This window comes from Heterodontus francisci, chromosome 32, assembly GCF_036365525.1.
Source record: "Heterodontus francisci isolate sHetFra1 chromosome 32, sHetFra1.hap1, whole genome shotgun sequence".
NCBI classification, from domain to species: Eukaryota; Metazoa; Chordata; class Chondrichthyes; order Heterodontiformes; family Heterodontidae; genus Heterodontus; species Heterodontus francisci.
Window position 1 is genome coordinate 23,772,269 of NC_090402.1, and position 13,407 is coordinate 23,785,675.

Here is a 13,407-nt window from a genome sequence, read left to right on the forward strand (position 1 = left end):
TGCAAAGTTTTTGTGAAGCCACCAGGGTCAAATGGACAAAATCCCCTTTGCTTACAGGATGGTGCCTCTCTTCTTAAGGATGACAATGCCATCCGTCAACACTGAAAAGAACATTTTCAACAACTCCTCAACCATGAATCCACAGTGGCAGCTGATACTCTCTTGGCTATCCCCCAATTCCCTGTGGTACAAACCATGGGTGAAGCACCATCTATGCAACAGTTGCAACAAACAATCAAACGGATGAAAAACAAGAAAGCCTGCAGCCCCAATAGTATTCCAGCTGAGGTCTTCAAAGCTGGTAGGCTTTTGCTCACATCAAGACTCAATGCATTCACCCTGTGTATTTGGGAAGAAAAAGAACAACCCCACCCCCCCAACTTAAGGAATGCAACAATTGTAACTATCTTCAAGAAGGGAGATAAATCATGCTGTGGAAACTATCGAGGTATTTCCCTTTTGTTCATAGCAGGGAAAATCCTGACACGCATTCTCCTGAATCGCCTACTTCCTGTGGCTGACGAAATCCTCCCAGAGACACAGCGTGGCTTTAGACCTTCCAGAGGAACCTATGACATGGTCTTTGTTACCAGACATATCTAAGAAAAATGTGGAGAACAATACCAGGAACTCTTCATTGCAATCATCGACCTGACCAAAGCATGTGACTCAGTAAACTGCAAGGCTCTGTGGATTGTGCTCCAAAGATTTGGATGTCCAAGAAACTTCATCTCAATCCTGCAATTGCTCTATGATGATACGACTGCAACAGTCTTGACTGGGCGATCTGAAACAGACATCTCCAAAATCCAGACCAGGGACAAGCAAGGCTTAGTGATATCCTCCATACGATTTATAATCTACCTGACAGTGACTATTTACCTCATCAAACATCAACTGGCCTCTGGTGTGAGTATTAAATACCACCTAGATGGAAAGCTCTTTAACCTCAGTTGCCTCTGTACCAAAATTAAACTGATAACCATAGACATATATGATCTACAGTTTGCGAATGACTGCAGTGTTGTTGCCCACTCTGCACCAGCTTTGCAAGCCACTCTCGATCTCTTCAATTCTGCATAGACGAGACTCGACCTGTCCTCAAATATTGCCAAAACAAAACTCATATATCAACCCACACCTGGTCAGCCAAATATTCCACCTCCCATATATGTTGAAGGAGATACTCTGGCATATGTTGGGCACTTCCAAGACTTGGCAGCCACCTCTCTTAAAAAGCCACCATTGACGAGGAGATCCAACACCGGATCAGTTGCGCCAGCTGTGCCTTCTACAAACTACGGCAGCGAGTGTTTGACAACAAAGACCTCTGCAAGTCAACAAACTTCCTAGTGTATACAGCAGTTGTCGTCATCACACTCCTGTACAGCAGTGAGACCTGGACTGTGTATCAGCGACACATAAGAACGCTAGAGAAATTCCATCAGCAGTGCCTGCGCCGCATCCTCTGGATTCAATGGGATGGCCGTCGAAAAAATGTTGGTGTCCTTCCTGAAGCCAAGTCCACAAGCATTCAAGCAAAACTCCTGCAAAATCAACTTCAATGAACTGGACACTATGTCCGGATGGCCAAAAACTGTCTCCCCCACCAGATCCCGTTTTCTCAACTCTCAAATGGCCAGCGTCACAGGGAAGGACAAAGAAAATGTTTCAAAGATACTTTGAAGCTATCCTTGAAACACGGCAGCGTTGACATTGATAACAGGAAGGAATTTGCTACCAATCGTTCAAAATGGCGACAATTTATCCATTAAGCTGCATCATGCTTTGAGTCCAAACACCTTAATGATGAGGCAGAATGGCGGCAAAGAAGGTTAGAAAAGGAAACAAATCCTGCACTCTGGATCTCACTAACCTGTGGGCCATTCTGTCCCATGTGTCCAAAGATCTGCAGGTCGAGAATTGGCCTATTCAGTCACATGAAGACTCATGGCAGAAACTCGCGACACTAAGTTGTGGTCATCCTTGAATCGAGGGATAGTTGACGATGACGAGTGCCACACAACACGATGTAGGATGTCCTCAATGTGAAGACGGGACTTCATCTCCACAAGGACTGTGCAGTGTTCACTCCTATCAATACTGTCATGGACAGATGCAACTACAATAGGTAGATTGGTGAGAACAAGGTTAAGTAAGTTTTTCCCTCTTGTTGGTTCCCTCACCATAGGCCCAGTGTGATAGTGAAGGTTCCCACCCAGAGTACATTCTGTGCCTTTGCTAAGCTCAGTGCTTCTTCCAAGTGGTGCTCAATATGGAGAAGCACTGATTCAGCAGCTGAGGAAGAGCGGTAAGTGGTACTCAGCAGAGGTTTTCTTGCCCATGTTTGACTTGATGATGAGACTTCATGGGGTCCGGAATCAATGTTGGGACTCCCAGGCCCACTCCCTCCTGACTGTATACCACTGTGCTGTCACCTCTGGATCTGTCCTATTGGTGGGACAGCACATACCCAGGCATGGTGATGGAGGATTCTGTGGGCATGGTGTGTGCTATGATTTGGTCTGTATGACTATGTCAAGCTGTTACTTGACTAATCTGTGGGATTGCTCTCCCAATTTTAACACAAGTCTCCAGATGTTAGTGAGGAGGATTTTGCAGAGTTGACTGGACTGTGTCTGAGTTTGTCGTTTCCAGTGCCTAAGTCGATGCTGGGTGGTCCATCTTTGCTGAAGCAGTTTGATACAACTGAGTGGCTTGCTAGGCCATTTCAGAGAGCAGTTAAGAGTCAACCACATTGCTGTGGGTCTGAAGTCATATGTAGGCCAGACTGGGTAAGAACAGCAGATTTCCTTTGTTGAATTTGTACAAGACATTAGTTTGGCATTATGTGCACTACTTCATGATAGAAAGGATATCAGAAAATGATTCCAGAAGTAAAAGGTTATGGTAGTGAAGAAAGGTTTGGTAAACTTGTTATTTTCCACTGGAAAAAAAAATGGTTAAGAGGAGATCCAATAGAGATTTACCAGATCATGAATGGTTTTCGAAGGATAAATAGCGAAAACAATAAATGCTGGCCTTAACGTCCACATTCCATGAAACGACTATAAAAAGATCCTCATAATCCAATCCCTTCAATCATTCAGATTGCTTTCTTCTGTATCAATAACAAAATTTGTATTTATACTGCATCTTTATTGCTGAAAAACATGCCAAAGTGCTTCACAACAGCATAGTCAAACAAAATCTGACACCAAACCATGTAAGATATCAGCATGAATGATCAAAAGCTTGGTCAAAGAGGTAGGTTTTAAGGAATGTCTTAAAAGGGAAGAGAGACAGAGAGGTTTAGGGAGGGATTTCCATATTTAAGGGCTTTGGCAGCTGAAGGTGCAGTTAAAATTGGGGATGCTCAAGATGCCAGAACTGGAGGAATGCAGATATCATGAAGGGTTGTAGGGCTGGAGGAGGTTATGGAGATGAAGAGGGGCGAGGCCATGGAGGATTTGAAAACAAGGTTGAGAATTTTAAAATCAAGGCGTTGCTTAATGTTGGACGACGAGCAGAGAAAAAGTTTGCATGGTTACAGGGAATAGGAGGGGAGTGGGACTAGCTGAGTAGCTCTTGCAGAGAGCCAGCATTGACATGATGGGCCAAATGGCCTCCTTCTGTGCTGTAACCATTCCATTCTATAAAACGTTTCCACTGATTAACAAATTGGTAACAATGGGGCATAAACTGAGGATTAGCATCAGAAGAACAAAGAGTTAGAAGAATCTTTTTTACATGCACAGGTTTCTTACAGCATGGAGTGCCTTACCATAAGTAGCTATTGAGGCAGAGAATATAATATAATTTAAAAGGGAACTTAAAAATAAGACAAGGGCAGGAACTTAACTGACTAATACAAGTTAAAGAAAAATGCTAATGGAGAAAATAATGGCCTGGAATTTGCAATGAGAAAAAGGTGAGGCTATCAGCGTTTACCGTTATAATGGAAGAAATCTGACAGTGACTTCTGGAATACACAAGTGCAGTTAAAAGCGGGAATCTGGAATCTCCTGCCAGAGATACCCTACTCCTTCACAGGGTGTGCTGTTGCGGTCCTCGTCGATAGACTCAGCATTGAAATAACTTCAATGCCGTAAACTTGTTGTACTTGTCCACTCGTTCACACCGCCCACTCATTCACACTGGATATGTCTGAAAAAGTAAGGACTGGTGCATTCAAGATTCAATGCGTTTTTAAATGGCATGATATGTGCTAATTACTGTTGAACAACCTCTCTGGCCCTGAAAAATTAATTTTGCAAGCCTGGAGTCTCATGGATATTTAAAAAAAATAAAAATAAACATTTATTTTACTTTTTATGTCTGTCTCTTTTATCTATCTCCTGAAATTCCATCTGTATTTCCCAATCTTTATTTTACAAAGCTTTCTAGATTCAGCAATAATGTCTATGGATTAGAAAATTGCAAATGTTACTCCATTATTTAAGGGAGGAGCTAACCAGGGAACTGCAAATCTATCATAAAAAATGAATGTGTATGCAATTGAAGGTAACCATGTGACAGGGGTTGTTAATTGGTTGGGAGGTAGGAGACAAAGGGAATGTTCTCTGATTGGTGAAATGTGACGAGTGGTGTTCCCTAGCAATCTGTACTGGAGCCCAAGGTACCTTCTAATTTTTCTTGGAGTGATCAGGCAATTTGTTTAAGAACAGATCTGATGAAAGGTTATCAACCTGAAACGTTAACTCTGTTTTTCTCTCCACAGATGCTGCCAGACCTGTTGAGTATTTCTAGCACTTTCTGTTTTTATTCCTGTAAGGACTCAGATTCATAAAATGCTTCCTCACACAGTAAATTCCCAAACTCAGGTACTGAGCAAGTTTGAGAGTAAAAGCCAGGTACTTTGCTCCGAGGTTTGGAAGTAATAAAGAAAAATCGTTCCTGGGATATGGGCATTGCTGGCTAGGCCAGCATTTATTGCCTATCCCTAATTGCCCTTGAGAAGGTGATGGTGAGCTGCCTTCTTGAACTGCTGCAGCCCATGTGGGGTAGGTACACCCACAGTGCTGTTAGGAAGGGAGTTCCAGGATTTTGACCCAGTGACAGTGAAGGAACAGTGATATAGTTCCAAGTCAGAATGGTATGTGGCTTGGAGTGGAACTTGCAGGTGGTGGGGTCCCCATGCATCTGCTGCCCTTGTCCTTCTAGGTGGTAGAGGTCACAGGTTTGGAAGGTGCTGTCTGAGGAGCCTTGGCGCGTCACTGCAGTGCATCTTGTAGATGGTACACACTGCTGCCACTGTATGTCTGTGGTGGAGGGAGTGAATGTTTGTGGATGCGGTGCCAATCAAGCGGGCTGCTTTGTCCTGGATGGTGTCGAGCTTCTTGAGTGTTGTTGGAGCTGCACCCATCCAAGCAAGTGGAGAGTATTCCATCACATTCCTGAATTGTGCCTTGTAGATTGTGGACAGGCTTTGGGGAGTCAGGTGGTAAGTTACTCACTGCAGAATTCCTAGCCTCTGACCTGCTCTTGTAGTCACGGTATTTGTATGTCTACTCCAGTTCAGTTCCTGGCCAATGGTAACCCCCAAGATGTTGATAATGGGGGAATTCTGTGATCACAATGCCATTGAATGTCAAGGGGAAATGGTTAGATTCTCTCTTGTTGGAGATGGTCATTGCCTGGCACTTGTGTGGCGCGTATGTTACTTGCCACTTACCAGCCCAAGCCTGGATGCTGTCCAGGTCTTGCTGCATTTCTACACGGACTGCTTCAGTATCTCAGGAGTCTTGAATGGTACTGAACATTGTGCAATCATCAGCAAACATCCCCAGTTCTGATCTTAGGATTGAAGGAAAGTCATTGATGAAGCAGCTGAAGATGAAGTACTTTTTAAATGTTATGAGGGTTTCTGCCTCTACCACCCTTTCAGGCAGTGAGATTAGAATATGCTGTCCATAATGGAATCGAAAGACTACCTTTTGCAGTTCAGTGCTAAATTGCAATCTATCTAAAAGTTTTGGATACAACTCCTATTGCCAGAGTCAGAAGTTCCACTGGCTAAGTCCTGGGAACCAGGTAAGTATAGTCCACTAGGATACCAATGATAATCATAGAGTCATACAGCACAGAAACAGGCCCTTTGGCCCATCGTGTCCATGCCGGCTATCAAGCACCTAACTCTTCTAATCCCATTTTCCAGCACTTGGTCTGTAGCCTTATATGCTATGGCATTTCAAGTGCTTATTTAAATATTTCTTAAATATTGTGAGGGTTCCTGCCTTTACCTTAAATCTTCAGGCAGTGTGTTCCAGATTCCAACCACCCTCTGGGTGAACATTTTTTTCCTCAAATCCCCTCTAAACCTCCTGCCCCTTACCTTAAATCTATGCCCACTGGTTATTGACCCCTCCACTAAGGGATAAAGTTTCTTCCTATCTAACCTATCAATGCCCCTCATAATTTTGTATACCTCAATCATGTCCCCCCTCAGCCTTCTCTGCTCTAAGGAAAACAGCCCTAGCCTTATCAGTCTCTTTTCATAGCTGAAATGCTCCAGCCCAGGCAACATCCTGGTGAATCTCCTCTGCACCCTCTCCAGTGTAATCACATCTTTCCTATATTGTGGTGCTCAGAACTGTAGACAGTAGTCCAGCTGTGGGCTAACTAGTGTTTTGTACAGCTCCATCATAACCTCCCTGCTCTAATATTCTATGCCACAGCTAATAAAGGCAAGAGTCCCGTATGCCTTCCTAACCACCTTATCTACCTGTGCTGCTTCCTTCAGTGATCTATGGACAAGTACACCAAGGTCCCTCTGACCTTCTATACTCCCTGGGGTCCTACCATCCATTGCATATTCCCTTGCCTTGTTAGTCCTCCCAAAATGCATCACTTCACACTTCTCAGGATTAAATTCCATTTGCCACTGCTCTGCCCATCTATGTCATCCTGTAATCTAAGGCTTTCCTCCTCACCATTTAAGACACGAATTTGGCCGAACCATCAGCCTCAAGAAAACGAACACCATGGGACAGGACATCAGAAATGCTCCATCCATCAATATCGGCGACCACGCTCTGGAAGTGGTTCAAGAGTTCACCTATCTAGGCTCAACTATTACCAGTAACCTGTCTCTCGATGCAGAAATCAACAAGCGCATGGGAAAGGCTTCCACTGCTATGTCCAGACTGGCCAAGAGAGTGTGGGAAAATGGCGCACTGACACAGAACACAAAAGTCCGAGTGTATCAAGCCTGTGTCCTCAGTACCTTGCTCTATGGCAGCGAGGCCTGGACAACGTAGGTCAGCCAAGAGCGACGTCTCAATTCATTCCATTTTCGCTGCCTCCGGAGAATCCTTGGCATCAGGTGGCAGGACCGTATCTCCAACACAGAAGTCCTCGAGGCGGCCAACATCCCCAGTTTATACACCCTACTGAGTCAGCGGCGCTTGAGATGGCTTGGCCATGTGAGCCGCATGGAAGATGGCAGGATCCCCAAAGACACATTGTACAGCGAGCTCGCCACTGGTATCAGACCCACCGGCCGTCCATGTCTCCGCTTTAAAGACGTCTGCAAACGTGACATGAAGTCTTGTGACATTTATCACAAGTCGTGGGAGTCAGTTGCCAGTGATCGCCAGAACTGGCTGGGCAGCCATAAAGGCGGGGCTAAAGTGTGGCGAGTCGAAGAGACTTAGCAGTTGGCAGGAAAAAAGACAGAACGCAAGGGGAGAGCCAACTGCGAAACAGCCCTGACCCAATTTTGTCTGCAGCACCTGTGGAAGAGTCTGTCACTCTAGTATTGGCCTTTATAGCCACTCCAGGCGCTGCTCCATAAACTACTGACCACCTCCAGGCATTTACCCATTGTCTCCCAAGACAAGGAGGCCAAAGAAGATTTTAGACACCACCAATTTTCGTGTCATCTGCGAACTTACTGATCATACCTGCTATATTCACATCTAAATCATCAATGTACACTACAAACAGCAAGGGTCCCAGCACCGATCCCGGTGGTACATACCGGTCACAGGTTTCCACTCGCAAAAACAGCCCTTGACCATTACTCTCTGCCTCCTGCCACTAAGCCAATTTTGGATCCAATTTGCCAAATTGCCCTGGATCTCATGGGCTCTTATCTTCTTAACCAATCTCCCATGCGGGACCTTATCAACAGCCTTACTGAAGTCCATGTAGACTACATCAACTGCTTTACCCTCATCTACACATATAGTCACCGCCTCGAAAAATTCAATCAAGTTAGTTAGACACGATCTCCCCCTGACAGAGCCATGCTGACTATCCCTGATTAATTCCTGCCCTGCCTCTCCAAGTGGAAATTAATCCTGTCCCTCAGAGTTTTTTGCAATAGTTTCCCAAACCCCTGATGTTAGACTCACCGGCCTGTAATTACCTGGTTTATCCCTGCTACCCTTCTTGAATAATGGTACCACATTTGCTGTCCTCCAATCCTCTGGTACCTCTCCTGTGGCCAGAGAGGGTTTGAAAATTTGTGTCAGAGTCCCCTGCTGTCTCCTCCCTTGCCTCACATAACAGCCTGGGATACATCTCATCTGCGTCTGGGGATTTATCCAGTTTTAAGCCCGCTAAAACAGCTAATACCTTCTCCCTTTCAACGTTCAAGCATATCACAATCCCCCTCCCTGATCTCTACACCTACATCGTCCTACTCCATAGTGAACACAGATGAAAAGTAATCATTTAAAACCTCACCTATGCCCTCCAGCTCCACACACAGATTGCCACTTTGGTCCCGAATGGGCCCTACTCTTTCCCAGGTTATCCCCTTGCCCTTAATACACCTATAAAACATCTTAGGATTTTCCTTTATCTTGCCCACCAGTGTTTTGTCATGGCCCCTCTTCGCTCTCCTAATTACTTTTTTAAGTACCCCCCTACACTTTCTATACTCCTCTAGTGCCTCTGCTGTTTTCAGCACTCTGAAACTGCCATAAGCCTCCTTTTTTTCCCTTATCCAATCCTCTATATCCCTTGACATCCAGGGTTCCCTGGACTTGTTGGTCCTACCCTTCACCTTTACGGGTACATGTTGGTCCTGAACTCTCACTATTTCCTTTTTGAATGACTCCGACCCGTCTGATGTAGACTTTCCTACAAGTAGCTGCTCCCAGTCCACATTGGCCAAATCCTGTTTTATCATATTGAAATCGACCTTCCCCAGATTCAGTCCTTTTATTTCTGGTCCATCTTTGTCCTTTTTCATAACTACCTTAAATCTTACAGAGTTATGGTCACTGTCCCTAAAATGCTCCCCCAATGACACTTTTGTTTTTAGAGATACATCACTGAAACAGGCCCTTTGGCCCACCAAGTCTGTGCCGACCAACAACCATTTATACTAACCCTACAGTAATCCCATATTCCCTACCACCTACCTACGCTAGGGGCAATTTACAACAGCCAATTTACCTATCACCTGCAAGTCTTTGGCTGTGGGAGGAAACCGGAGCACCCGGCGAAAACCCACGCGGTCACAGGGAGAACTTGCAAACTCTGCACAGGCAGTACCCAGAATCGAACCCGGGTCCCTGGAGCTGTGAAGCTGCGGTGCTAACCACCGCACCACTGTGCCGCCCACTTCTACCACTTGTCCGGCTTCATTCCCTAGGATTAGGTCCAGTACTGCCCCTTCTCTTGTAGGACTTTCTACGTACTGGCTCAAAAAGATCTCCTGTATGCATTTTAAGAATTCCGCCTTTAGCACTCAGACTATCCAAGTTGATATTGGGGAAGTTGAAATCCCCTACTATTATTACCCTATTACTTTTACACCTCTCTGAGATTTGCCTACATATCTGCTCCTCTATCACTCCCTGACTGTTTGGAGGCCTGTAATACACTCCCAGCCAAGTGATTGCCCCCTTTTTGTTTTTAAGTTCTACCCATATGGCCTCATTTGAGGAACCTTCTAAGATATCATCCCTCCTTACTGCAGTAATTGACGCCTTGCCACCTCCTCTTTTACCCCTTCCCCTGTCTCGCCTGAAGATTCTATACCCTGGAATATTGAGCTGCCAGTCCTGCCCCTCCCTCAACCATGTCTCTGTGATAGCAATTATATCATATTCCCATGTGCTAATCAACACCCTCAATTCATCTGCCTTACTAGTAAGACTCCTTGCATTAAAATAGATGCAATCCAGCCTTGCATTTTTCACTTGTGCCTTAACAGGTCGATATTTGCTCTGCCTTCCAGACTGACTCAGTTTTTCTTCTGTGCATCACCCCCGACTATAACCTCACTCTGTATCCCATCCCCCTGCCAAATGAGTATAACCGCTGACCGCTCCCCCCCCCACCCCAACAAGAGCACTAGCAAACCTCCCAGCAATGATGTTGGTCCCGTTCCAGTTCAGGTGCAACCAGTCCAACTTGTACAGGTCCCACCTTTGCCAGAAACAGACCCAGTGATCCAGGAAACTAAAGCCATCTCTCCTGCACCATCTCCTCAGCCACGCATTCATCTGCTCTATCCTCCTCTTCCTATACTCATTAGCACGTGGCACCGGGAGTAATCCAGAGATTACAACCTTTGAGGTCTTGCTTTTTAATCTGCTACCTAGCTTCCTAAATTCTTGTTGCAGGACCTCATTCTAGGAGACTAGCCAACCATGGGGATTTTCCTGTTTGATGTTAAAGCGCTCTATGGTGATCAGTTCCCAGGATCCAGTATGCTCCAGCTGGGAATATATTATAGGGCCTGGAGTATAGAACATACAAAACTATATTTACCAAAGTAAGTTAAGTACACTTTGCTGTGTCAACCAAGGCTGACCATGCCTCTGAATCAGAAGGTTGTGGGTTCAAGTTCCACTCCAGGACTTGAACACAAAAATCTTGGCTGACAGTCCAATACAGTACAAAGGGGGTGCTGCACTGTCAGAGATGCCATCTTTCAGACTAGGTAGTAAAGCTGAGGCCACGTCTGCCCTCTCAGGTAGATGTAAAAGATCCTTTGGCACTATTTCAAGAAGAGCAGGGAAGTTATTCCTGGTGTCCTGGGCCAATATTCATCCGTCAATCAACATCACAAAAACAGATTATCCAGTCATTATCACAGCACTATTTGTGGGAGCTTGCCGTGCCCAAATTGGCAGGCGCGCCTCCTACATTACAACAGTGACTACACTTCAAAAATACTTCAGTGGCTGAAAAGCGTTCTGAGGTGGTAAAAAGCGCTATATAAATGCAAGACTTTCTCTTTACGTCAATTTATAAGACTAAAGTGCTCGCAAATGGATAAACTGTCAGCTTTCACTGACAATCAGGCAGCTAAAAAGGATGCAGTTCGGTGTGACCTGAAGGCCTCATAATCTTCCGCAGGTCCCTTTTCTCGAGCTCGTGTATACCTTTTGATCCGGCGCTACCGGATTCCCGCGACCTCTTCCGCAGCTCAATAAAGTTCTTCGCCTCTGGTTAATATCTATGCATTTTTCCATCGAATTTTCTCTCTTTTGGAAAGCTGCTGTCGTTTAGTGAGACCGGCGCAGCGCCGAGCTCTCTAAGGCAGGCGGATTCCTCCCAAATGTTCGTTGGCCGAAGCGGCTCGAGCGTGGTCCTGTCGCCATGGTGACCGGGCTCGCGCGCATTAACTGACACCCAGCACGGTTACGGAATTCATTCAGCGTTTATTTCAAAGAAATACCCGAGTTTTATTGTCACTTTGTTATATGGAAAAAAGATCCGTGTCTTTCTGTGGGCACGTCAACCTATCTATAGAAAATATAAGTTTTCAATGTAGAACTGATATAAAAGAACAGTGATCTATGGGTGAGCTGTCAATGGTCTGATGGAGTTCTCTCTTCCTCTTTTGCCCCTGTATTCGCTAAACCTGCCTGTAATGCATCTGATATCACAAATCGTCGTCACATCTTTCAAATAGATCTGATGAAGTACAACGGAGATTATATTCTCGTATAATTTTGTGGAACATGGACTCTTTCTGGAGTTGGATTTTATTTTAACGGGTGTAAAATTGCGCATCGCAAAATAATCCCAAATAACACTTAGAAAAGATACAGATATTTTGAACGAATTTTGGCTAACAAAATACTGTCAATATATTTGAATGTGAGTTACACGTCGCTGCTTATAATCATTGAATGGTAACAACACAGAAGGAGGCCATTTGGCCCGTCGTGTTCGTACCGGCTCTCTACCTTCCCCATGGCCCTGCATTTTTTCCCCTTCAGATAATTAGCCAAATTCTCTTGAAAGCCACGATTGAATCTGCCTTAAACACTCTCTCAGCTGCTTAACACGTTTCACGCAGAAGCGAGTAGGACCATTGCCGGAATAGCTTGTCTTGAGCACGTCATCACGTGTGTCAGTTGAAGTTGAGTTTTGGCTTGGAATATTTCGATGCTGCTCCATTTTGATGCCTGTGCCCAGACGATAGTATCTTCAGGAGGATCTCTTTTCCTAACTAAAAGTCAGCAAACCTTGCTATCAGACAGTTTCCGAACAGAAATAAAAGCAAGAAATGCTGGAACCACTCAGCAGATCTGTCAGCATCTGTGGAAAGAGAAGCAGAGTTAACGTTTCGGGTCAGTGATCCTTCTTTGGAACAGATGTGGAAGTGGACGTCCTGGTTCTGCTTTCAATATGCTCCTCAAAAAGAGTGCAGAAGTTAAAAGATGATCTTATAGCAACAACACCAATTTGTATTCATATAATGTCCTTAATGTAAGAAAAAAACACTTTACAAATGGAAATAGAGCAGGCACTGAGCTGTTGAAGAACATTTAGGAGAGGTAACTGAAAGCTCGGTTGAAAAGATTGGTTTTGAGAAGTTTTAAAAGACAAAGGAGATGGAGAAATGTATGGGTTTAGAAAAGGATTTTCAGATAATAGGGCTGAGACTGCTAAGAAGTGTACCACCAATGGTGAGGCGCAAAGAGCATTGGAGGGACTGTGTATGACATGGAGATGGGCAATGTTGTGAGGTGAAAACAAACTTGCTACAGGATAAGATGTGGTGTTTAAAACTCACTCTGGGTTCCACAAAGTTTCACAAGGTCTAATTCAGCTTCAGCAACTAGTCAAGAAGCGGACAGCAAGAGAACAGAGTTTATGATAGGGACTGATAATGATGACTTTGCTGTTGCTGATGTTCATTTCGAGGAAATTGTGACTCATCCATGATTTGGTGTCGGACAGGCTCTCTGACAGCATGCCAGCTGCTGGTGGAAGGGTACAGTTTAGTATCATCTGCATACATATGGAGAAGCAAGCCAAGGATAGATCCAGGGAGAGCTCTGGAGGCAACGATGACAAGAGCCACTGCTGGAAATGTATTAGCTTGGCTTGGAATAAGTAAGAGTGGAACCAGGCAAGGGCAATCTCATGGTGGTGGACAACAGAGGAGAGGTGATGTAAGAGGATGGT

The 13,407-nt window shown here is 44.9% G+C and overlaps 1 protein-coding gene across 3 annotated transcripts in view; it reads right to left on the reverse strand.

Annotated features, from left to right (window-relative positions):
• The window catches only part of LOC137347431 (uncharacterized), a 76,677-nt gene extending 65,131 nt beyond the window's left edge, over positions 1-11,546 (reverse strand). For all 3 annotated transcript variants that reach the window (XR_010968960.1, XR_010968961.1, XM_068011874.1), the window contains exon 1: positions 11,370-11,546. Coding sequence is in view for 1 of the 3 variants with exons in the window: in XM_068011874.1 (XP_067867975.1) it covers positions 11,370-11,459 (90 nt within the window). In the remaining 2 variants the exon portion in view is untranslated. The remainder of the gene's footprint in view (positions 1-11,369) is intronic.
• Between the last annotated feature and the right edge of the window lie 1,861 nt (positions 11,547-13,407).